The sequence below is a fragment of the Onychomys torridus genome, chromosome 11, assembly GCF_903995425.1.
Source record: "Onychomys torridus chromosome 11, mOncTor1.1, whole genome shotgun sequence".
In the NCBI taxonomy this organism is placed as follows: Eukaryota; Metazoa; Chordata; class Mammalia; order Rodentia; family Cricetidae; genus Onychomys; species Onychomys torridus.
The window spans coordinates 15,950,398-15,976,747 of NC_050453.1; the positions used below are offsets into that span (position 1 = coordinate 15,950,398).

The following is a 26,350-nucleotide window of genomic DNA, read 5'->3' on the forward strand; positions in this document are numbered from 1 at the left end:
TCATTTAATTAACAACCCTTTATTATTCAACTTAGGTAAACAATCCAAAATCAGTCCATGTAGGTGGATGAGAAAGTTGACTAAAATAGAAAAAGTACAGTTTACTTAGCAAATGATCACACTATGCAGAGGACCTCCCAGGGGGTGAGATCCCACACCACCACGGCAGGAAGGCAGAAGTTCCCACCACCTCCTAACACCAGTCCAGCCCCACCACTAAGGAAAGCTGTTAGTACACAGACAGGGGCCTTCACTATCTGATCTTCAGTTCATTCGACAATAAAAAGGCAAGGAGAATATTAGTTTTCTCTCACAAGCAATAAAATCATAAAAACAGCTGAGATATGAGGTTTAGGATAAGTTAGTATAATTTTCTGCTTTTAATGTATAGATATTTTAGACTTGACAGTCTTCCACATACAGTCAGATAGGTTTATAGAATTTCACATAATAGCAAATAGAGAAGCTGTTAGTTCGTGCATTTTATGATTCAGTCAATCTTCACATGTTTAGACCTCGGAGCTGCTAATGACGCTAAATTCAATGCCATGCTGGTTGAGTCTGTCAATCAACTTTGTTCTGGAGAAAGCTGCTCCAGGTGTAAAGACACCACCCCTGTAAGACAGGAACAAGAGAACACAGTGCACAAGGCTCCTTTCCAGCCCTCTCTTCCGTGGGCCGAGCAATGGTCACTCACACCTCCTGAAAACCAATTCTTCCCTGTCACATTCCTACAACCAGCCAAATGAGCACATGGCTCTTAGTCCACGGCACTGTTTAGTTCCTAATGAAACTTTTCCATACTAGAGGTGTGCTCAAGGGGCCCTCTGAGCATCATACACCTGAGTCTTCACACTCAAGGGGACTAAATAAAAACATGAATGGGATTCATTCAGCTAGCCAACGATTACTAAACAGCACTTCAAGCTGATGAAAAAGTAGTTTCTTCAACTATAATGGCCAATATTTGCAAAAATTCCAAATGATGAGTACTGGAAAATTTTAGTTAGGTTTTACTGCACACAACTTCTATCTATATTTCTTAATACTGTTTTAGGTTATGCCCGATTTGCTTTTTCAGCCATGGGCTTCTGTGAACTGGTGAGGTTGGCTTAGTTCCAAGGGTACCAGCTAACTGCTCAGTAAGACAGCACACTCCATAACCACCTGGGCAGCAACCATGACTCAGTTCCCACCTGCTCAGCCAGGATTCCCCTGCCACTCAGCACTGATTAGGAGCCCTGGATAACACTGCTAAATAAACACCAGGGCCCCTTTCTGAGTGTCAGGCTCTAGGCTTGAGTTTTGTTTTGTTTTGTTTTTAATCTACTTTATTTATTTTAGTTTTTCGAGACAGGATTTCTCTGTGTAGCTTTGTGCCCTTCCTGGAACTCACTTGGCAGCCCAGGCTGGCCTTGAACTCACAGAGATCCACCTGGCTCTGCCTCCCAAGTGCTGGGATTAAAGGCGTGTGCCACCTTTAATAAACAAAAGGAGAATGTTGTTTTCTTTAAATAAAGAATGGAAGCCAGCTTACATGGCTCTCATTCACCTTCACAATAATTCCAAAGGCAGATTAAGGAATTGTTCTTGGCATTGCTTTAACATACATCTTTGGTCCAAAGGAACCCAAGACTAAAAATCAACTCAAAAATAGCTAAGATGTCACATGACTGAAAACACATTTTCTCACTAGAAGAAATTCAAACTTACCCTTTAGGGAGATCAGAAGCATCATTCAGAAGAGTCATGGCTGCCTGTACCATGGCTATGGGAGTAGCCACGTAGCCAGCCTCTGCAGGAAAGGGTCAGGCAAAGGAAAATGTTCATGGGTGAGCATCATCTCAAAATCAAAGGTGCATTTCATGTCTAGCACTGAGTATACAGAGATTTTTTTTTCAATAAATATTCTGGTCTCTTAACAAAAATAATAATAGCGAATGTAATAATATAATAATAGTGAATGTAGCTCATGTTGAATATATACCTTTATCCAAACTACTCGGGACTTCTATGCTTTAGGTTTTCTGTTGTTGTTTTTTCATATATATTAGAATATGTACATACACACACACACACACACACACACACACACACACACACACACACATTGAAATTATTACCCTGGAGGGTTTTGTTTTTGTTTTCCCAAACAGAGTTTCTCTGCATAGCTCTGGCTGTCCCAGAATTCACTCTGTAGCCCAGGCTGGCCTCAAACCCAAGAGATCTGCCTGTCTCTGCCTCCCAAATACTGGGATTACAGGCGTGTGCCACTATGCTGGCCTTGGAGATAATCTTATACAATATTTTGAGCACACCTGCAATTTGACATTATCCAGTACGTGAGGTCTGGTGCAGAATCTGCCACTTGTGTAATTGTTGGAGTTGAAAATGGTCTGATTGTGGAGAATTTCAAATTTTGGATTTTCCCATTACAGATCCTCACCTGTACTTATTGTTAGGAACTATTTATTCTAGTGCTTAAGAACTGACCTCAGCTCGCTCCAGTTATATGTGAGCAACACCATTCCATCCCACTTCACAGATAGGGCAATGCACCCTGTGTCCCTTCTTCGCCTGATCTCATAGAGCAGCAACGCTAAGGCGGTCACCCTCAGGCAGGCTCCCGGGCTTCCCAACCACCACACTGCTTCCTTCCTACAACCCTGGATGCTGTGGACTCTCATCTCTGCTTGTTAGTCCTTTAAACTGATGCCTCCTTCCACACTTAACAAAAACAACTCTCAGGATCTTAAAAGAAAATGTAACTAAATTGGGGGCTGGAGTGGTGGCTCAGCAGTTAAGAGCTGAACCTGACTGCTCTTCCAGAGGGCCAGGGTTCAATTCCTAGCACCCACATGGCAGCTCACAACTACCTTTAACTCCAGTTCTAGGAGACCTAACACCCTCACATAGACAAACATAAAATGAAAATAAATTTTAAAAAAAGAAAAACAACTGATTGTATCCAGTAACTTAAAGTCCTTAATAAAGTGAGATATTAGTATTTATATTACTATCAAATAATTGAAACACAGTCAGATTATCTTTAAAAGCCAAGTTGTCATTTGAAAAGGAGGTGTGATTCAGAAACCTGTCTTCTGGCTTCCTTAGTCCTGACCCCCGTCAGAGTGTGGTAATTACACTTCTACAGCTCTTGTGAGGGCTTGTCTCTGCATAGTGCTCTAGAAAGTTCTTCAGTCTTTTGGGCAATGGATCCTTTTAACAATCTATCAAAACTTATTATGCTCCTTATAAAATGTGTGTAAATCTATATATCTCACAAAATTTGAAACCTTGGGCCACAGATTTGACTCCCAGAACAACTACACTACTTAAGTAAGAGACTGAAGCAGGTAAAAATATCAGCTGACCTTCTTTCTTATTAATAATTAAAATTTGCCATTTTCAAACTTTAATTATTAAATTATCATGAAAAAGGCTAGCTGTGTTAACAAAATAGGCTAATAACAACATCAACCCTTCTATAGACAGAATAATTTCAAAATATGTAATCCATGCAAATGTAGTTCTAAAACAAACATACCACTTCACAGTCTAAGACAGTGTAGACCCTGAGACAGCCTTATGCCATACGCACAATACCTGGTCCTTTCACTTGGGTACAGATTTTGATATTTGGTTTGTTCTTGTCGACACTAAAGCCATGGCTGTAACCTTGACCAAAGAATGTCATCGTAAATGATGACTCGTCCATCTGCGAAAGAAAAGTGAAGGGTGTGCTTAGTGGAACGCCATTTCCTTCTAGAACACAATAAACCCTGCCGTCCTACTTCACACGAGACACACCTGCTTTTCCTCACTGAATGTTTTAATGGCTCTCAAAATCCTGTGACAGATTTTTAGATGTTTCCATTAAAAAGTACTAGTTTTGAACACTAATAACTCTAAACTGCCAAACAGAAAAAATGGCCCACAAAACATTCTCCTTTCCTTCTTCTGAAGGTTTTATGATGCACTGTTACCATTCACCAGGTTTTCAGTATTAAACTTAAACAGCCAGTTGTAACCAACAGTTCTGAGACCGCTCTCCTGCCTCTGATTGAGCCCAGGGTGGCGGGTGTTAGGACTGCTGTTCACTTAGCTTTCTGAGCTTCTGGGCAGAACTGGTGACCTCCCCAGCTCTAGTGACCTTCTTGTCTAGTGACCAGCTTTGATGACCCCCACAGCAGCTGTCTGCTTTATGTTACAAAAGCGAAAGGACCAGGGGAGGAGAGTCAGAGAAGCTCTCAACACACCTGGGTTTGCTTGGACCACATAAGATGTTTGTTTTTCAAGGTAGGGTTTCTCTGTGTAGCCCTGGCTGTCCTGAACTGGCTCTGTAGACCAGGCTGGCCTCTAACGCACAGATATCTTCCTGCTTCTGCCTCCCAAATGTTGGTGTTAAAGGCGTGTGCTACCATGCCTGGTGCACACACAGATATTTTTAATAGATTAAAACAATCAATGTATTCTCTGCCATATGTATGGATCCCCTTCATGTAGCTGACTATACTGCGCCATGCAGTTCTTATCAAATATGCCCACTTTCGTGAATTACTCAGAAAAATTTACCTGCCTGCTGTGGTAGTCTGAAGGTAATGGGCCCCCATAAGCCCACAGTGGGTGGCACTATTAGGAGGTGTGGCTCTGTTGGAGTGGGTATGGCCTTGTTGGAGGAAGTGTGTCACTGTGGGGACGGGTTTTGAAGTCTACTTTGCTCAAGCTTTGCTCAGTGCGACATACTTCCTATTGCCTTCTGATAAAGATGTAGCCAAGCACCATGTTTGCCTGCATGATGTCATGTTCCCTGCCATGACGTTAATGGACTGATCCTCTGAAACTGTAAGTGAGTCACCCCAATTAAATGTTTCCTTATAAGAGTTGCTGCCATGCTCATGGTTTCTCTTCACAGTAATAGAAACCCTGACTAAGACACCGCCTTTTTTTTTTTTTTTTTTGACATTCCCTTCTATCTCTTCTCAAAGCATGCTTTTCCTAACATTTTGGGCCTCATTCTTTCTCCAAAACTCTTCTCCCTGCCATGTGGGGAGTTCTATGCCAACTTAACTAAAATGGCATGGCTTTTCCCCCACTTTCTTTTTTCTTTCTTTCTTTCTTTTTTCTTTTCTTTTTTTTTTTTTTTTTTGCCAGTGCTGAGGATCGAACCTAGGGCCTTGTGCTTGCTAGGTAAGTGCTCTACCACTGAGCTAAATCCCCAACCCTTCCCCCATTTTCTTTTATCTAGCTTTCTCCTCAGGACGGTGGCTGTGATTTCAGCTTGCTGCCCTGATGTTTTCCTTCTCAACTCTAACAAAATCATCCTTGAGTGAGTCTGGCAACTGCAACCCAAGGACAATGAACAGATGGGAAAAGATCAGTGCGTCACTCAACCCTCATCAGGAAGCATCTTCTTTTCAGGGCACGGGAATTAAGATGACCCACAACTGGACAATGTGCAGAGTGAGAGACATGGGAACACTCAGATCTAAATGGAACATCTTCATCAAACATCCCCTCAAGGCTCGGGGACCCTCGTAGAAGAGGTAGAAAGATTATAGGAGCCAGAGGTGGTGGATTATTCCAAGATACAACAGCACTGATGCACATATGAACTCAGAGACTGCCAGCACACACAGGATTAAACAGGTTCAAACTAGAGTGCCAGCACTGAGAAGGAGAGGTGGACACAAAGTTCCAACCCTGAGAACCCAACCAAGAAGCTATTTGATGCTGATACATACAGGGAAAGGAAAGTTAGTTTTCTACAACAGAGTGTCACTGTGTATATCAACCAAACTCTAAGGCAGGCCCAGGAGTGACCGTCCAATACAAAACTGAATCCAGTGTGTGTGTGTGAGTGTGTGTGTGTGGGGGGGGCTTTTCATTTTGTTTTTGGATTTTTTGTCCTTTTGGAGTTTTTTTGTTTGTTTGATTTTCATTTTTTGTTTTGTTTTGAGAGAGAGCAAGAGAAAGAAAACAAGGTTGGGTGGGAAGGGAGGAGGGGAGGAGTTGGGGGAAGGGAAAGAATATGATCAAAGTATATAAAACTTTAAAAATTTTCCCTGAGCTTTCCTCTGAGTCCATTTCTAAACATTTTCACTAATGAGGTTAAGAACTGCAGTAGGGACTGTTTCCCTAGTAACAGACAGGCAATTCTCCAGGACTCCCTCCCACACTTTCAGTAACAGGTATATGCTACCATGTCTGGCAAACACACTTTACTAGGCTGCCAATCCTAACCACATGATTCATTCTCCAGGACTCACATGGTAGAAGGAGAAAACCAACCCCAGCAAGTTGTTCTCTGACCTCTCATACATGCTGTGGCACATGGTACCCACACATACACAAAAAACACAAATAAATGTAGTAAAAAGATGGAATTACAGAAAAAACAATGCATTAATTAAAAGCAGGAAGGGACACAGTAGGTTGGTGTATCTGGGAAATATAATTTGAGTGGTTCAAACGGTCAGACACACAGGACAGCCCCTCCTGCCTCTGCTGTGTGTGGCAATGCACTAAATGATCAGACCCTAGTCTTTCAAGCTAGGCACACATTCAGCTTCGGGACTATTTTCAACACATTGTCTGAGTTGCTGCTCCAAGTAATGAGAGGTGGATGCAAAATGAAACCATCCAGAACAAGACAACGAGGGGCCCAGGATGGCCTCAAACCTCTGGAAGGAACTCTTGCCAGCATGCTCTAGTACTTCACACACAAATCAGCCAGCCCTGACCAGGAGCATCCTGCCTCCCCAGCAGTGATTTAACCACGGCAGTGCTCTGGCATCACTGGAAGCTTCTGAAAACCCCAGTGCTCAGGTAGGTCTCTGGTCATCAGCTCCGGACTTTCTCTGCAAGTCAAGAACCGCTTGGCATTTTCAGCCTACTCTCCAGATCTACCAATCAGAGTGTGGCTAGCTCAGGTCTACGAGAAACAAAAGGCTCAGGTGTGATTCTCTGCAAAATTCATTGCCAGAAGTATTTTAAATAAGACAATTAACAAGGCCAGATTTTTGTATGTGTTAGATCTTTTGGACAGCAGTGGGAACACGGGTAGAAACACAAGGATGCTATGAAAAGTTTAATCCAAAGGTAAGGACCTAAAACAGCAAGTAAACAAGAAGGCAACACAGAACAGGAGATTATGTGCAGATCATCATTTGATAAGAGGTGCTTATTTAGAAAATACAGAGACCTTCCATCCAAACCAACAATGGACAAAGAGGAATAGACATTTTTCCAAAGAAAACACACAAAATGTTCAATATCAGGAGTCATCAGGGAAATGCAAATCAAAACCATGATACCAATGTACATCCATTAGATGGCTACTATAAGGAAAAAAAAAAAAAAGTAGAAACAGTTGGTGATGCTGCTCTTGCAGAGGATCTGAGCTCATTCCCAGCATTCCTATTAGATAACTAACAACCGTCTGTAACTCTGACTCCAGGGGAATGCAAGTACAAATACACACATAATAATAATGAATCTTTTTAAGTTTGTGAGGCTATGGAGAAAGTAGAATCCTGGAGTAATAGGGGGAGGTAAATGATGCAATTTTAACAAAGTTAACAGTTCTTCAAAAAATTAAAAACAGAATGAATACGTAACTCAGGCACTCTACTTCTGAATATATAGCTAAAAAATACCTGGAGCATAATTTTACACAGATATTTGTACATCCATGTCCACAGCAGCATGTTCACAATAGGTAAAAGCTGGACGGTAAACCACATCCACTCATAGGTGAATAGAAAGTGCTATATACACATAGTGAATTTCCTTATAAGGAAAAGAAATTCTAACATACCCTGATGAACCTTGAGGACCTACAGCTAACAGAAGTGGCCAGACAAAGAAGAACAAATACTTTATGATTCCATCTCTATGAAATATCTAGTGATAGCAAATAAAATGGCAAGTTCCTGGGGGGCTGGAGGGACCAGGAGATGAGTGGCTATTTAATGAGTATGTTGCAGTTTTACAAGACAAAAAGTTGTGGGGATGGAGGGTGTGGAGGCTGCACAAAAATACAAATGTACTCACTTGATAATTAGAAATGATAAGTTGTTGGGTTTCTTTAAAATAAAGATTTATTTCTTTATTATGTATACAGTGTTCTGTTTGCATGTATCCTTGCAGGCCAGAAGAGGGTGCCAGATCTCATTACAGATGGTTGTGAGGCACCATGTGGGTGCTGGGAATTGAACTCAGGACCTCTGGAAGAACAGCCAGTGTTCTACAGCCAGTATTCTTAACCTCTGAGCCATCTCTCCAGCCCTGATAAGTTTTGTTTTGTGTATTTTATAATAGATTTAAAAAAAAAAAAAAGGAGATTGGGTCTGAACCAAGGCATGTGAGATACATTTAGAGGAAAATCTATAATGATGCCGTTTATGGTTGGAGAAATTGGTAGAGCCAGCAAGTCAGATGGACAATATAGAAGGAAGGGAGTTGCAGGAGAAAGGACTCCAGATCTCAGCACACTGAACTTCAAGTGCCCACAGGATGTGAACTGCTACAAGTGGACATGTCAATGGAGATGTGTGCCTGCTAAGAGAGAGTAACACGTCCCTGTGGATCGTCCACCTTGAAGGACTAGCAGAGAGGTGAGACACAGCACAGCAGGCAGAAAGACACTGGGAGGACACAGACGAGCAGTTATCTCAGGAGCCCCCACCCCAGTATCAAAAGCTCAGAAGTGTATTAGGTTAGAGACCCAGACATAAAAAACAACTATTACCTGTTTTTGTGTCGGACCTTGTTTTGAAAAATAACCAAAGGAAAAGAGCCATGGGAACTAGAGAAGACAAAAAACAAACTTAGTGGTATTTTCAAGACTTCATGAGAAATTTTACTCAAGATTTTCTTAAAAAACGATTACTTACTTTTATAAGAAGGTGTCTTCCAATGCTGAACTTCACAAAGAATAAAAAGAAAAGTCCTGCAAACATCAGCTTAATAACAGAGGTGATGCCTCCCACTGTGACGTAAGCAGCATACTGAACCTGGGTGCACAACACAAAGTCAGGGTATTAACTGAGTACGAGGGATGGTGGCTGTGCTGCTTTACTCTTTAGTTCCCAACACCCAAGAAAGCAGTTTCCATTTAATGACCGAATTACGTTCTGACAGCTTCTTCAGAACCCAACACTGGCAGCCTGCCTGTGTTTTAAAGGACCTGTTACAAATGGCAATTAGCTTGTTCTCCTTGAACACCAAAGTCCACATAATCTACAATTTATCTGAGTCTAGTAATAATACTACATAGCCCAGGCTGGCCTTGAACTCATAGAAATTCTCCTGCCTCAGCTTCCTGAATGCTCAAATTACAGGCATAAGCCACTACACCCTCCACCTTTTAACCTGAGATAGTTTCTTCTTGATGTTTCAGTATGAACAATGAATTCCTTCACCAAAAGGATGTGCTGGCACTCTAGAGGAAGGAAGGAGACCCAAAGGTGGGGCCAAGACATCTCCAAAAACCACTACAGAAATAGAATTCCAGCAGCTGAGACGCTAAACAGACAGCCGGGTGGTTTTTGTTGATTTCACAGAAGGCCAGATTTAAATCATACACAAGGCTGGTACCATGCTCATGATCTACCCTTATACACATTATTTACTCTTTTTTTAATTTACAAACATGAACATCAAAATTTTAAGATGTTAAACATACTGAAGAACTAAAACAAACATGGGCTTACTCTTTATTAATAAGTAAGCCATGTTTACTTACTGGGGAGTCCTCTAAATTTTCATGTAAGTAACGCTGAGTCCTCTTCACGACAGACATATCAGATCCCAAAAAAGGAATGGAATAGGAGTTCAGCTCTCTACAATAGGAAACTGGCCACCTGCAAAACAGAGCCATGAAAATGCTACATTTCCTCTAATTACTACAGTGACCACAACTTTGGCTAATAAATTTCCAAATTAAAAAAATCAGAAACCTTTCTTGGAGTGATTAATAAGGAAAGAGTGTGCCTTTAGTTCAATGAGCTTCTAATAGTCTTCCTTTGTTCTCCATACCTACACCCATAGTAACAATGATACTTTGTTATTCGTCATACTACTGACACATACACACATACATGCACAGTGTTTGATCCCATCAACTTCTCTAGATACTGACTTAAACACCAGTCACCAGCCCAACTCTTACATCTTCTCTGATAAAGTTCTCACATATGAGGGTTATTCACACTGATTATGTTAAATAATCACTTTTTGGGGGGCAGAGGTTACAGACATAATTTCTCTGTGTAACCCTGGCTGTCCTGGAACTCACACTGAATAGACCAGGCTGGCCTCAAACTCAGAGATCCACTTGCCTCTGCCTCCAGAGTAGTAGGATTAAAGACATGTACCACTACCACCCGGCTAAGATGTAGTTTTATAACATAAAACTAAACTGAAATTTAATTTTGATGGTGATAGTGGGGGATCATAAAATTCACTTTTAAAAGTATTATGTATGTGAAGTAATATATAAAGTACTTAAACTCCAGGTTGGGCAGTGGTGGCGCACGCCTTTAATCCCAGCACACGGGAGGCAGAGCCAGGAGGATCTCTGTGAGTTTGAGGCCAGCCTGGTCTACAGAGCAAGATCCAGGACAGGCACCAAAAGTACACAGAGAAACCCTGTCTCGAAAAACCAAAAATAAAAATAAAAAATAAAAATAAAGTACTTAAACTTAGTATAATAGGCTAATTACATTTTAACTTTGAAAATAACTCGGAACTTATCAAGTCTCCAAGTTTTTCCTAGTAAACATTAACAGCCAACCAACAGCAATGCAACTCGCAGACTAAAAGTAGTAAAGGCTACGTTTGAAATGACTGTACCTTCTTTTCAACTTTGAGCCAATAATTGGGACAGGTTTCAGACCTGATGCACTCCGTAGTTTTCTTAAACTACCCTTATCTCCAAAACCGTAAATTGCTGACTTCCAGGTACCATCATGAACACACAACCCCTAAGAAAACATTTCACAATTAAACATGTCTTATGGGTAATTCCTGAAAGATAAGATCAAGTAACTTAGAGTTATTACATTTCACCTCTATTTGTGCAAGACATAATGCTGTAATTAATAATCTTGGCATGAATTTTCATGGCTAACTAGGCAGCAATACTGCCCATTGCTTGGTTATATTCACCATCTACCCCAACACAGTTCCTTCTTCTTCCTTACTTACTCATGCTGACTGGCACTACGTGACCTTTACAACAGATGGAAGTCTTAGCACTGTGATCACAGAAAGCCACTCCAATGTAGCAAAGTCATTCACTAGCTTCACTTTCTAAAATTTATCTTAAATTAAATAGTGACTCTCACACTAAAAAGGACAAATGCATATAAAGATTAGTCTAAATCTTTTTAAGAGCCATGTATCATTTGCAAAATATTTTTCGTATTAGCTTGAAAAGAGAGTCAAGCAGGAAACTGACCTCAGGTCCTGAGTGTATGGTCAGGAAGCTTTCCACTGCAGTCAGAGTACCTAAAGGAATAAGAGACGGCATAAGGTCAAATCAAATAAAACCCAAGTTACTCAACCAGGACAAGTAATAAACTATGCCAATCAGGTGGGGACATTTTTAATAAGCTTACAGCTGGAAAAAAAATCAGAAAATCTGCACAGACAACAGTTTTATTATGTTATTATCCACAGATCAAAACACGGTTAATAAGGCCAGGCGAACTCCCAGAAAGAAGAGATTGGCATGACTAACTGGTAGAGTTGACACACTCTCCTGCAGTATTTAAATGAACAAGGCTAAGAATCTTCTCCAGCAAGACAACAGCTTAACCTGCTCATCCAGGAAGGCTCATCACAGCACTCGGGAGTGATGCTGGCTTATACATAATTGTTTTCAAGGAATTTTCAATAGTAATTGAAATTTACTGCAAATGTTCAGAAAAAACACTAAACACTCCTTGTGGTGACTTCTAAAATACTTCAGACATGGGCTAGGAATATTGCTCAATGGTAGAGCTCTTGCCTAGCATGTGTGAGGCCCTAAGTTCAATTCCCAACACCACACACACACACACACACACACACACACACACACACACACACACACACAAATACTTAAAGCTGTTAAAATAAAAAACATACTGGGCAATGGTGGCACACACCTTTAATCCCAGCACTCGGGAGGCAGAGGCAGGTGGATCTCCATGAGTTTGCAGCCAGCCTGGGCTACAGAGTGAATTCCAGGAAAGGCTGCAAAGCTACACAGAGAAACCCTGTTTAAAAAAACCTAAATAAATAAATAAAAACAGGGGCTGCAGGGATGGCTCAAAGGTTAAGAGCACTGGCTGCTCTTCCAGGGGACCTGGATTCAATTCCCAGCACCCATATGGCAGCTCACAACTGTCTGTAACTCCAGTTCTGGGGATCCAACACCCTCACATAGACATACATGCAGAACAAACAAACACACACACACCAATGGGCATAAAGTAAAAATAAATTATTAAAAAAATAAAGAATAAAAAACATATATCACAGAGCTAGGGATGTAGCTCAGGGTAGACACAGTGCTGGCCTAGTCACCACGGCTACAAACACAAAGTTCGTCTGCGGTGAGATTTAAGTACTCTTAATGACCAGTAGTTACCGTTCATTTGATTTCTGGTGTATAACACTCCTAGATCTGCCGGAATGGAGTCAAAGCCACTGCTTCCAATGATATAAACCCCTTTTTCTGCAGCTTTCTCATGATACTTCGCATGCATTAGCTCCAGAAACTAAAAGATCCAGGACAGAAACGTGAATCAGAGTTTATACAAACACCTAGACCAATATTAAATGATTTCTCTTAAAGACAAAGCCATTAAACTGGAAATGCAAACATGTGGCCTGTAGCACAGTATCAACTGCCCAATGGCTTTCACATATTCTGCAAATACTAACTCCAAGCCACGGTGTGACAGCGAGCACAGGGATGCTCTCATCTAACTAATAACTAAAAATGATTATTTTAGGATGCATTTTCACTGTGAAGCACTTCTTTTAAATCAAAAAACTTACCCCAGATTGCAGTACCCAGATGAGCTTTTCAGACATTATCTATACACGGGGTAGGAAAGTGGCTGATAGAGGACAGAAGAAAGCCTGTTCAAATCCCCGTCTGAATTGTGTGGAGTTTTGCTGTGGTATTTTGAATGCTAGGATGGAACATAGGGCCTGCTATGTTAGGCAAGGGCTCTAATCACTGTACTATATATAGCCTCAGCTACACCAAATTTTAGAACAGACTTAGATTTATAGAAAAAAAAAAAGATTGGAGAGCTTCCAATGTTGACTGAAACTCAGTTTCTGCCAATATTAACACTTTTTATTCTAGCATTTGTTAGAAATATGAACCAAAACTGATACATTAGTAACTAAATCTTCTCTGTGGTGGGTATTGTGTTCCCTGAAATATTGTGTGTTCCCTGAAATAAACATATCTGGGGTCAGAGAACAGACAGCCACTAGAACAAAGCCAAAAGTGGTGGCTAGAAAATGGGAAGAGTAAGCCATAGCAGAAGTTAGGCAGTGGTGGTGCACGCCTTTGATCCCAGCACTTGGGAGGCAGAGCTAGCCGGATCTCTGAGTTCAAGGCCACTTTAGAAAGAGCTAAGCATGGTGACCCATGCCTTTAATCCCAGAAACCCAGCCTTTAATCCCAGGGAGTGGGGGCAGAAAGAAAAAGGTATATAAGGTGTGAGGACCAGGAACTAAGTAAGTAAAGCATGTAGTTAGTTAAACATTCGGCTGGTTAAGCATTCAGGCTTTGGAGCAGCACAGTTCAGCTGAGATTCATGTGGAGGAGGACTCAGAAGCTTCCAGCCTGAGGAAACAGGATCACCTGAGGAACTAGCAAGGTGAGATAGCTGTGGCTTGTTCTGCTTCTCTGATCTTCCAGCTTTAACCCCAATAACTGGCCTTGGGTTTGATTTTATAAATAAGACTCTTTAAAATTCCTACTACACTTCTCCTTTAAAAAATTATCTTCATTTTGTATGTATGGGTGTTCTGCCTGCATGTATGTCTATGTAGCACATGTGTGCAGTGCCCTGGAGGCCAGAAGAGGCATTGGATGCCCTGGAACTGGAGTTACAGAGGTTGTGAGCAGCCATACCAGTGCTGGAAATTGAACCCAGGTTTCTGGAAGAGCAACTAGTGCTAACCATTGAGCCATCGCTTCAGCACCCCCCATACATACAAGCATATACATGCATGTGTGTATATATGTGTGTATAGTAAGGTGTCTTGCCTGCTTATGTGTCTGATGCCCATGGACATCAGAAGAGGGCATCAGATCCCCAGGAACTGGAGTTAGTTGTTAGCCACCATGTGGGTGCTGAGAATCAAAGCCAGGTCCTCTGGAAGAAGACCTCTTAACCCCTGAGCCACCTCTCCAGTCCCCCCCCCCCCGTGCTCCCCCCCAGTGTTAAGGGCACTAGGGATCACACTCATGGCAGAAGCTCTACCACTGGGGCTCTTCCCAGTCTTCTGCCCTGCTTACTCAGGCACAGGGGTTCACTGACGCCCAGGCTGGTCCTGAGTTCACTCTATCTGAGGCAGGTCTTGAACTTTGATATTCCTGCCTCAATTTACTGAGTAGCTGGGATTACAGGCCTGGCTTAAAGTCCATTCCTAATTTGTTCCTGTAGACAATTTTACCCAATGTCCTTTTTCTGTCCCAAGATCCCTGAACACCACATCACACACAGATGCTAAGTTTCCTCAGACTCCCTTTGGCAGCAAGTTTGTCATATTTCCCTTGATTTTGACAATCTTGATTGTTTTGAAGAACACAGATCAACAATTCTATAGATTATCCAGCTACTAGAATTATCTAGTGTTTTCCTTAAGATTGAAGTGACTTAGGAAGGATACTCCTATCAACATACCGTATTAACTTACAATCCCTCAGTTTATGTTGTGTATATGTGCACGATGGTGGGAAGCCTGTGTGTCACTGTGTGTGTGGAGTCAGTTCTCACCATCCGCCTTCACATGAGACCAGAGAGCACATGCAGGTCACCAGGCTTGGAATCTAGCACCTCCACACACTGAGCCATCCTGTCAGCTGGGCTTACTTGTGTTCACGCCAATGGTGGACACTTGGCTGAGGCAGTGTTTGTCAGGCTTCTGTGCTGTACAGTCATGTTCTCATCCTGAGGGCAGGGCAGCTGCCTATCTCAGGCTCAGTCTGTCAGTTCTCTCTCTCTCTCTCTCTCTCTCTCTCTCTCTCTCTCTCTCCTCTCTCTCTCTCTCTGTGTGTGTGTGTGTGTGTGTGTGTGTGTGTGTGTGTGTGTGTGTGTGTACTGGGGGCTGAACTCAGAGATTTGTGCTTGCTTCCCACTAAGCTAAATTCTCAACCCTTTTTATATCTTCTCATCATTAGTTTTGAACTGGGTTGTTTGTATTTTTATATTTCCACTATTGATATATAATAGTTTTCTGAGGCTACATTGGCTGCTCTCCAAGAGGACCCAGATTCAATCCCCAGCACCTATATGGCAGCTCACAAGCATCTGTAAGCCCAGTTCCAGAGGATCTGATGCCCTCTTCTGGCCTCCAGAGATATCAGGCATGGCACACAAGTAGTACACAGACATGCATGCAGACAAAACATTTATATATGTAAAGTAAAATAATCTTTGAAAATGGTGCTCTGTATATTCCGGATCTTCATTGAGGCTTGGAGGAGGTTATGTGTATTTCTGTTTGTTTATTTGTTGTTCTGGTCTTTTCTCAATGCACCTGGGCCCCCAAGAATGCTATACCTCCTGCACACACTTATTTCCAAATGTGCAGTCTCAACAAACGCATCAGGGTCGGGAAGGAGGGCTGAAAGGCATTGTGGTTGTCAGGGTAACTCCTGTCTTGCACTTGTTTGTACCAAGGTGAGTAAACAGCAGGAGCAGAACGGGACAAAGTGCAGACCTGTCGGCTTTGACACTGCTCTCATGGCAGGCCACAGGACAACTCACAAGCCGCTCACCACTGTCTACACGCGGGGTTATTTTAAACAACACAGAATTGGGTTTTGTTTAAGCCATGTGTCCTTCCTGCTCTGATAATTCACACTTTCCTAGTCTTCCAATCTACAACACCAATTGATGATCTGATTATATATACAGCATGCTGATGATGATCAGTAGACACTGCAGAGACAGAGGAATTTACATTCTGAAGGTGGTAGGGGAAGTTCAGTGCCTGTTCACAGAGGACTCCCCAGTATGGCAGACCAAATCCTACTTCCATTAACTAGGTGTACGGCTATGAGCAAATTATTTAACCTTCTAAACTTCGATTTCTTCATCTATAAAACAGGGAAGAAGAAAAGTACAGATATGTTTTCAAAGAGTTATACAAGGTACTTAGCACAGTGCCTGGCAAATGTCAAGCATTACATATAATGAGACCATTTAAATTTAATTATATAGTATCTACATTATATAACATACACATATCACATACATATATTTTCTGGAGGTTGCTGGGGATTGAACTCAGGGCTCACGCATACTAAGTAGATGGTCTACCCCTGAGTTGACCACCAAATCCATCATCTCTCATTTAAAACTTTTAAATTGAGAGGATTTTTTTTTTTTCTGAAATAGGGTTTCACTGTGTAGCCCTGGCTTGCCTGGAACTTGCTATGTAGACCAGGCTGGCCTAGAACTCACACGATCCTCCTGCTTCCTCTATTTTGTGTTGTTTTAAGACAGGGTCTTTGGAGTTCATGTTGTAGTTCATCTGACCCTCCTGCCTCCACATCCAGAGAGCTAGAATTCGAGGCATGTGCCAGCACACCAGGTTTATGCACTGCTGTGAATGGAACCCAAGGTCTGGTGCATGCTAATCACACATTCTACCAACTAAGCTACATCCCCAGCCCAAGTGGATGGGATTTTACATTTATTTTCCTGTAATGCTACAAAGGTACACAGTTTTAAAGAGGGAAATCATAATGAAAAAGTTACTAAGAGACAGTCTGAGAATTACAACATACTGCATTAATAATTCATCTTACAGCATTGAGTAACTATAAAAACCAGCACATCCACACACAAAGGAAATAACTAAAGACATAAAAGAACATTTCAAGAACAATGAAGCTAGGATCTTATCAACATTCTTCCGCAAGCTAGGACTAGAACACCAAGAGAATGCCAGCTCTAAAAACTAGAAATGCAGCTGTCACCTTCAAAATGCCTTCAAAATGGTCCTAAATATGCTTGCATTTTGCAGAAAAATCAGGAATGGCTGATTTTTTGATTTACATACCTGCGGCTCCCCACAGATGTCAATACAACTTGTTCCATTTTCAATACATGCTTTTACCACAGGTTCTCCATAAAATCGATACTGGGAAATAAAGAAAACCATTAAGTTATTCTTACTTCACGAGCTTAACTGACCAAAGGCCATTGTACAGCTGGGGGAAAGGCTCAGTGTGTAAGCACCTCCCAAACATGCGTGAGGACTTGGGTTGAGATCCCCAGAACCCATGTAAAGGACCTGGCGTGGTACTGCGTGTCTGTAATCCATAACATATGTGTATAATCTCAGTGCGCCTACAGTGAACTGAAAGGTGACAGGAGAATGTCTGGGAGCTTAGGGGCCAGAAAGCCTGGAATATGCAGTGACAAAAAAGAGACCCTGTTTCAAACAAGCTAGAAGGTTCTTCCTTGACCGTAACTATGCTGTGGTGTACACACACACACACACACACACACACACACACACACACACCAGATTTCACAAGCAAAATGCCACTTCACCCTTAGCAGTGCAGTCTTAAGTTATTAAAAATCACATGCTGGGCTGATAAGACAGTTTAGCAGGTAAGAGCATCTGCTGCCAACCCTGAGAACCTGAGTTCAATCCTAGGGACCCACCCACATGGTAGGACAGAATAATAACACACAGATAAAATAAGGTAACTGTACTGTACTGCCTCTCACTGTAGCACAAATCTTAAAAGTTCTTATTAATAAAAGCAAACCTGGAGCCAGGTATTGGGGTGAATGCTGGAAGATCAGAGAAGCAGAACAAGCCACAGCTACCTCACCTCGCCAGTTCCTCAGCTGATCTTGTTTCCTCAGACTGGAAGCCTTTGAGTCCTCATCCTGAATGAATCTCAGCCGAACTACTGCTAGAAGCCTAAAAGCTTAATCAGCCAAATACTTAATTCTTAGTTCCTGGTCCTCATGCCTTATACACCTTTCTGCTTTCTGCCATCACTTCCTGGGATTAAAGGTGTGAGTCACCATGCCTGGCTGTTTCCAATGTGGCCTTGAACTCACAGAGACTGAGAGGGATCTCTGCCTCTGGAATGCTAAGATTAAAGGTGTGTGTGCTACCACTGCCTATCCTCTATGTTTAATATTGTGGCTGTTCTGTCTCTGACCCCAGATAAGTTTATTAGAGTGCACAACATTTCAGAGAACACAATATCTCACTATATAAAGATGCAATGGACTCAGAGGCATGCATGCTTATCTCTAACTAAAGACAGAATGGAAAGTTTTATAGAAGAAATAATTTACTTGAGTTAGATACCAAAAGAACAAAGATGTGTGGAAAACGTAAATAAAAGCAAAAATAAGTGTACAGATATAAGAAAAGAGAGCTGCTACTGCTAACAGCACAGGCCGGCCGGCCACAAGTATTAGGAAACGAATTTAGAAAGAAGCACTGAGGTCAGATGGGAAGCACAGGAGTGTCAGTGAGCAGTTTGAACTTCATCTTTACTAGATGACTTGGTCTCCTGGAGGACTGTAAGAGGACACATGTACAGGCGCGCGCACACACACACACACACACAGTCCAGGGACAAGAGCACCTCCTTCACAGGCTGCTCCAAAGCTGAGCCAGCTGCGTGGGCACCCAGCACTCACGTTACCATCCTGTCTGTCATCTGCAGTGTCACTCCACACAATTCTCAGGCCTGAAAGCCCAGAAGCTTCCTTCAGCCTACCTACCCTGTAAGTCAGCAAGTTTTGTCAAATCTGTCTCCTAAAAATATGTCGAGTCCATATTATTACCTCACCTAATTTTCTACACAAAACCCCCAATCACTTCACAGTATCCAATCTAGCCAATTTTCAAAGGAATATCAAATTATTATTTTAAAATACAAGCCTGATACAACCTTTCCTTCTTCCTCAGCTATATTAGTTTATCTGCTCAGAATCTTTTACCAGCTTCCCAGTGCCTACATTATACCGTCTACACTTACCTTGTCACAATTTCTTAAGCATCATGTCACCCCCAGCCCCTTCATTCTCATGTTCCAGCAGTTCTAAAGACAACAGAGTGTTACACTCAGTTGTGTCTGCTTCTACCACCCGGAACCACCTCCTACTCTGCATCTGTGGCCTAGCTGCAACACTACAGTCAGGCTTGCTTGCGTCTCAGCTGGTGAGATGCAGCTCTCAGACTTTACCTACCAATACTAACAAGCCACATGTAAAGCATTAAGACCCACTTCAAAACACCAACACTTTGTAGGGAAAGTGCACATCTTCCTATCGCCAAAACACCCACTGCTTACACACACAGTCACTTATCCATTGAGGAATCGGAGGAATTTCCACTAACTTAGCTCTGGGTTATTATGCTGTTCGGGATTTTTGTTGACTGCAGAGAAGTCAGTAGTTAGAGCACTTGCTGCTCTTGCAGAGGACCTGAGTTCAGTTCCCAGTACCCACATCTGGCAGCTTCCAACTGCCTGCAGTTCCAGGACATCTGAGACCCTCTTCTAGCTTCTACAAGAACCTACACACACACATGGTATAGATTATGTACATTATATAAAGTAAATACAAAGATTTTTCTTCATTAGACCCCCTCAGTTTTTACAAGGTAATCAGAGACACTCCGAGTAATAATCTTTGATTTAATCAGTTCTCAACACTCCATGTCATAAGCCAGTGGGGGTATACAAAATGATCCATTGAACCTGACAGTAAATATATGAACTTTTATTCATGCTAATTTGGGGTATGAAAAAATAAAATGTTATTCATAGTTGATTTGTATTTATAAATTGTTGTTAAGTAATAGTAATTTATTGATAATTGAAATGTGGATTAACTCCTGGGACATGTTAAATACAAGTGGTATTTTCAGTGGCGTGGGAGAGCTCCACACACCAAGGGGCCACAGTGATAGACTCATTCACTTAGCTCTTCCTCCTGCTGCTGCTGAATGCTTGTTTGCATGTCTAACAGAGAGGAGTGTCAGCTTGAAGCCTTGGCATTTTGAGAGACAGATACAGAGATCTAATATCAAAGACAGATGAATCCGGTGGGTAGGAGAAAAACCGGGAGAGAATTCAAAAACCAAGTAAAGAACAGAGAAAACGAGCCAGTTATGATGACTCACAACTATAATCCTAGCACTCAGAAGCTGAGAAAGGTGGATGACCAGGAATTTGAAGACAGCCAAAGCTAACAGTGAGATCCAGGACAGCCTGGAGTTATCAAATAAGATAATACCTCAAAAATTAAAGGAAAAATTAAGAAGAGGAAGAAAGTTCCAGAACACATGCAGGAAGGTGGTTCAAGATGAGGGCTGGGGTGAGTGCATCTGGCAGGCTGAGAGAGCGGGCAACAGCCGGGCAAGAACTGGTTAGAGGAGGAGGGAGGGAGGCAACAGAACTCTTCAAGGAGTCTTTAAAGAGGGACACACAGAAACAGTATCGTTAGAAGGGTTTACGAAATCAAGGGGAGTTTTTTAAAAAATGAATGATATAATCACTTAAGGGCTGACAGAAAATCCAACAGGGACCTCACAACCTGAATCACCTGAGGAAATGACTAAATAATTGACGAGGAAATGACTAAATAATTGATGCTGTCTGTGTGGACCTCTGTGTGTGTGGAACTCTCCCATGCCACCATCATCTAATGGCCTCTTCTGGACTGTGAGTATGCATACACCACCACCATCACCACCACCACCACCACCACCACCACCACCACCACCACCACCACCACCTCCACCACCACCACCACCACCACCTCCACCACCACCACCACCACCACCTCCACCACCACATTATTGCAAAAAGAAAGAATGCAACAAAAACAAAAAATACACCACCCAATAAAGATAGGAAAATAGATAATTATAAACGCAAAGCCTTCAAATGTTGTGCCCAACAGGCACAGAGATGAAGGCAGAGGTCAGGGTGCTACTTGGAGGTACACAGTAACCGAGCAGATCGGGTAGCATGAAGACAAAGACATCAGTTTCTAGGTTCATGGGGGAAAATGGCTCATGCCTAGAACCCTGCAGTCAGGAGAAACTGAGGCTGGACAGCTGTAAATTCGAGGATAATCTGGGCTGCACAGCAATACCCTTCCAAGGATAAAAAGAAAGGGAGGAGCTGGGAGTAATCAGCTGAGCGCAGGAACGATCAGAGTGTAAAAGTGGCGGGCCCTCCGTTTGCCTCAGGCTAGACAAGAACAGCCAAGGAAAGAAACCGAAATGTTGTGGGGTGCGGGACTCAACACAGTGTTGTACTGTGTGATGTGTGTTAAATCATGTTCATGTTCACGTTCTGGTGAGGGATTTCAGTTAGACTCTCCAGGGTTGGGGTTTCTCTACAGAACTGAGCAGAGGAGGAAGGTGCTGTTCAGAGTGTCACACTGATCACAGCAATGTGCTTGATAGCCCCTAAGCCAGTAACAACAAGAAAAATATAAACAACATTTTTAGATGTTTAGTTTTCCAACACATTGCCAATTATGACGGCTTCTTCAGGTCAGTAAATACTATCAATGGTCACCTTGTAGGTCAAAGCTTACAAGTGACCTTTTTCTTTTCTCTCCTTTCTTTTTGAGGCAAGGTCTCTCTGTACAGCCCTGGCTGTCCTGGAACTCACCATAGACCAGGCTGGCCTCCAACTCACAGAGATCTGCTTGCTTCTGCCTCCTAAGAGCTGGGATTAAAGACATGCACCACCACCCAGTTTAGAAGTGACCTTTTCATTCCCAATATCCAATAAAAGGGTAAGAGCTGTTTTCCTTTTAAAATACTAAAATAAACTTTAAGAACTTGAGAAAGAGGCACCTTCAGCCTCCAAAGTGCTAGATTACAAGCATGCACCACCATACCTAGATTACCCAACCACTTCTAACCACCTCTGCTGCTACTACCTCCACGTCTGTTTGGCCTGGGCCATCCTGCTGTTGGTCCCTTAGCTACTTTCATCTCAGAAGCTGAAAAACCTAAAAATGAAATCAGGTCTTCAATGACTCCTGCTCATTTTTAAAAGACAATCGAAGGCTGGAGAGATGATGGCTCAGTGGTTAAGAGCACTGGCTGCTCTTCCAGAGGACCCAGGTTCAATCCCCAGCAACCACATGGTGGCTCACAACTGTCTGTGACTTCAGTTCTAGGAGATCTGACACCTTCACACCAATGCACACAAAATAAAGTTAAATAAAATTGTTTTAGAAAAAAATGAAAGAAAGAAGTAAAAGACAGAAAATGTAGTTCCTAAGAGCCCAGACAACCTAGCTCCTGAGGCTTTCCATACATATTCTCTCTCTGCTGGCTCCTAGACCCAGCCACACTCTTTTCTCACTTTTTTCAGCCTTGCCAAGCACAGGCTCATCTGGAACCTCTGTAACTGCTTTCCCCAGAACAAGGGTCTTCTCAATTGGTCATCCATTTACTCCTTCCCTTCATCCTGATTTCTGACCAAATGTCAAATCCTCAGAAACATGTCTTGAGAGACTATGAGGGTGGTGGTGCACGCCTTTAAACACAGCACTCAGGAGGCAGAGGCAGGCAGATCTCTGAGTTCAAGGCCAGCCTGTCTACAGAGTTCCAGGACAGCCAGGGCTACACAAAGAGAAACCCTATCTGGCAAAAAAAAAAAAAAAAAAAAAAAAGATAGAGTATGAGAAACTATTGTCCCAATACCTGTAGCTGATTGTTCTGTTTCATTTGACTTATCCCTCTTTACTATTATAATGTTATATTCTTATCTGCCCCACGAAATGTAAACTCCTGTCATGATTATGTCCTAGTTGCCCAGAATAATGTACTTTATATAGGATAAACATTCAATAAATGAATAAATAATCTGCTTTTAGTTCCTACCTATTCTGCCTTTTAACATGCTACATAATACTACAAGAATTTAAAAATGTAAAATTAACTTATTTGTTTAGTGTGTATGTGAGTGTATGCGTGTGCACATGCTATGGTATAACTGTGCAGACCAGAGGACAACTTTGGGGATCACTTCTCTCCTTCCACTGTGCTGGTCTTGGTGACTGAACTCATCTTTCTGGCTTATCAAACATTTTTTTTTTTTACATTAGAAAGGAGGGGGTAGGGTAGGGGGTTCCAATCAGCACATTCTCCAAAAACAGTGTCACAAAAAAGCCTGACACTATTTTGGGAGACTTTGGCCATAATCAAAAGACTCTCCTATGGAATCAAGCAAGTCCTCTGTCTTCTGCCCTTCTGTTCCTCTGGAATATAAAATACCAGCTTTGCTAGAAATGAAAAGGTTTTTTGTTCTGATACAAAGGGGTTGATTACTTACAGGTCCTACGCAGTTGAGGACAAGCACAGCCTTTTGAGCCATTTCATCAAGTGAGGCTTGATTACTGATATCACAGACTATTATTCCAACTTCAGATGACAGTGTCGGTCTCCCTAAAGTTAAAAAAAAAATCATTTCAAGCAAGTCTACATCAATCTGAGGCCTTCTAGATCACCTCTTTATGTAGTCAGTGACTGCAGAGTTACTAAATAGACAAACATACTGAAAACTTTCAACCATGAAAACTTTACCATCTTGTTTAGGTGCTGAGTAGATGACTGCTCTGTCTTCCTCTCCAAGGTATTTCTATCACAGAACTAGCTACTAAACAATTATATATGATCCAATTATAAGAAGTGGAAGGAGACTGTCAAAAGTCAACACCATGAGAACTAAGGAGGACTCAGGCCAATTCACTTTTTAGCATTTTTAAGGATTTATTATATTTTAATTATTTTTTTGGTTTTTCAAGACAGGGTTTCTCTGTGTAACACTTCTGGCTGTCCCAAAACCCGCTCTGTAAACCAGGCTGGCCTCAAACTCACAGAAATCCACTTGCCTCTGCCTCCAAGTGCTGGGATCAAAGGTGTGTGCCACCACCAAGCCCCTGGCTATTATTTTTCTAATGTGTGTGTATCTGTATGTGTGTATGTGCACTTCAGTGCAGGTGCCCAAGGACACCAAAGGTATTGGATCTTTCCTGAAACTGGAGTTACAGGGGCTTGATTGTGAGTCACTCAACATGGATGCTAGGAACTGAATATGGATCCTCAGCAAAAGCAGTACATGCTCTCAACTGCTGAGACATCTCTCCAGCCCTGTGAATTTATTTTTAAGTAGTCCAGCCTACATAAAATCATTCAAGTGTATAAGGAAATAACTGGAATTAATCGACCCAATAGAGCAATGCAAGTGTCCACTGACTAAGGGCATACTCTCCAAAGCCACCTAACTTTGGCAGTGTAGATGGTAAGTAAGAGGCTATAATACAGAGCAGTGGTTCTCCACGTTCCTAAGGCTGTGATCCTTTAATACAGTTCCTCATGGTGTGATGACCCCCAACCATAAAATTACTTTCATTGCTATTTCATAACTGTAATTTCCCTACTGTTATGAATTGTTATATAAATATTCGTGTTTTCCCATGGTCTCTGGTGACCCCTGTGAAAGGGTCACTTGACTACCCAAGGGGTCCCAACCCAGAGGTTGAGAACCACTGCTATAGCGCCTCACTGAGGAAGGAAAATGAAAGAATGTTTTTAATAATAACATGTTTTCCAGAAAACATAAATAAACATCCAAAACCTCTCTGTCAAGGTTCTGTGTGTCAGCGGTGGCAGCATTCAGAGTTGTAGGCGAATCTAGCTTGCATGCTACCATCTACGTATAACCACAGAACAAAAGACCGTGTATTCTCACTCTGTGTGGAGCTGTAAGACTGAACAGAAAGAATGGAGAACAAGTGTGGCTTGTCTTAGGTGGAGATTTAGTTGCCAAACTCCAAGGCTATTGGGTTCTAAGTCAAGTGCTTCCCCCAACTAGAAAGTAGGACGTGTGTGTGTGTGTGTGTGTGTGTGTGTGTGTGTGTGTGTGTTTGTGTGTGTGTGTGTGTCCGTCCGTCCCTTCTCGCTCCCATGTGTGCGTCACAACACTTAGGAGAAAGGAAAATACTATTCAGTAAATATATGTTGAACAGAACTCGAAAGAATAAGTAAATAGCCAAAACATAAAACGCGAGGCGGGAAGGCCACATTTTTATGAAGAATAAGATGACTGCAGGGGGCGTGGCAGTGCTAATGTCAGCATTTGGGAAGATGAAGCAAGGGGATCACTAGGCCAGCCTACACTGCCTCCAACAACTAAAATCGGGACTGCTGAAGGATTTCTACATGCAAAACCACAAACTAAAAACCAAAAGCACAACAAATAAAAAAAACCAAGCAGCTAGTGGGATGCACAGCACGTTCGGACGTGCTGAGATAAATCCCTATCACCAAAATAAACAGATAAATAAGCGCCCTATAATGTTATTAGTACAACTCAAGCTTGCTTTCTTGTTCCCAAACACAAACGGACCTCCGAGAAATCGGTATCTTATTTCCCTTTCCGACGGAAAGTACCAAGAACCCTCCAAACCCATCACAACCACAGAGATGTCCCGAGGCGCTACCAAAGTTCTCATTTCGACAGCGGGGCTCCCCAAACTGGGAGAGAAAAGGCCTTTTCATGTTTTCTTTCTTTCATTTAGGGGCGGAACAAGGCCCGGCCCGGCCAGGCGTCGGGTCCTCGTCCTCCAGCAGAGCTCGATGCAGCAGCCGCACACGGGGGAAGACGCCCCTCGGCGACCTGCGCCCGGTCCAGCCGGGTCCAGCCCGGCCCTGCCCACCCCGCCGCCGCGTTACCCAGCTTCAGGGCAGCCTTCTCCAGCACTTGCTGCAGCTTCTCCTTGGAGCGGCCCGCCACGGCCCAGGGCAGGCGGGAGCTCTGCTCCAAGGCCACCTGCTCCCGGGCCACCTCCTCCGTCACGAACTGGCCGGTGAAGCCGGAGGCGCCGAACACCACCAGGCGGAAAGGCCTCTGCTCCGTCGCCATGACGAGTCCACAGCGAGCCGCAGCCCGGGGCGGGCTGAGTCCACCGCGCCTGCGCCTCAGGCGGCGACCCCAGTACCGGGCGCAGCAACCGCCGCTGTCCTGGCCGCCGTCGCCGCCGCGGCTAGAGCGCCCCGCTCCCTTCGGCCCGCGCGCGGGCCACGC

The 26,350-nt window shown here is 42.7% G+C and overlaps 1 protein-coding gene across 1 annotated transcript; it reads right to left on the reverse strand.

Moving 5' to 3' along the window:
* On the reverse strand, positions 1 to 26,350 carry Sccpdh (saccharopine dehydrogenase (putative)). The gene is made up of 12 exons (XM_036202472.1): positions 25,999 to 26,350; positions 23,597 to 23,709; positions 17,311 to 17,391; positions 12,641 to 12,770; positions 11,465 to 11,514; positions 10,858 to 10,988; positions 9,749 to 9,866; positions 8,898 to 9,017; positions 8,753 to 8,809; positions 3,607 to 3,718; positions 1,714 to 1,795; positions 1 to 615 (listed from the first exon to the last, which is right to left on the reverse strand). Exons 1-12 carry the CDS (start codon positions 26,186 to 26,188, stop codon positions 510 to 512), a joined length of 1,290 nt encoding a protein of 429 aa, XP_036058365.1. The 5' UTR covers positions 26,189 to 26,350; the 3' UTR covers positions 1 to 509.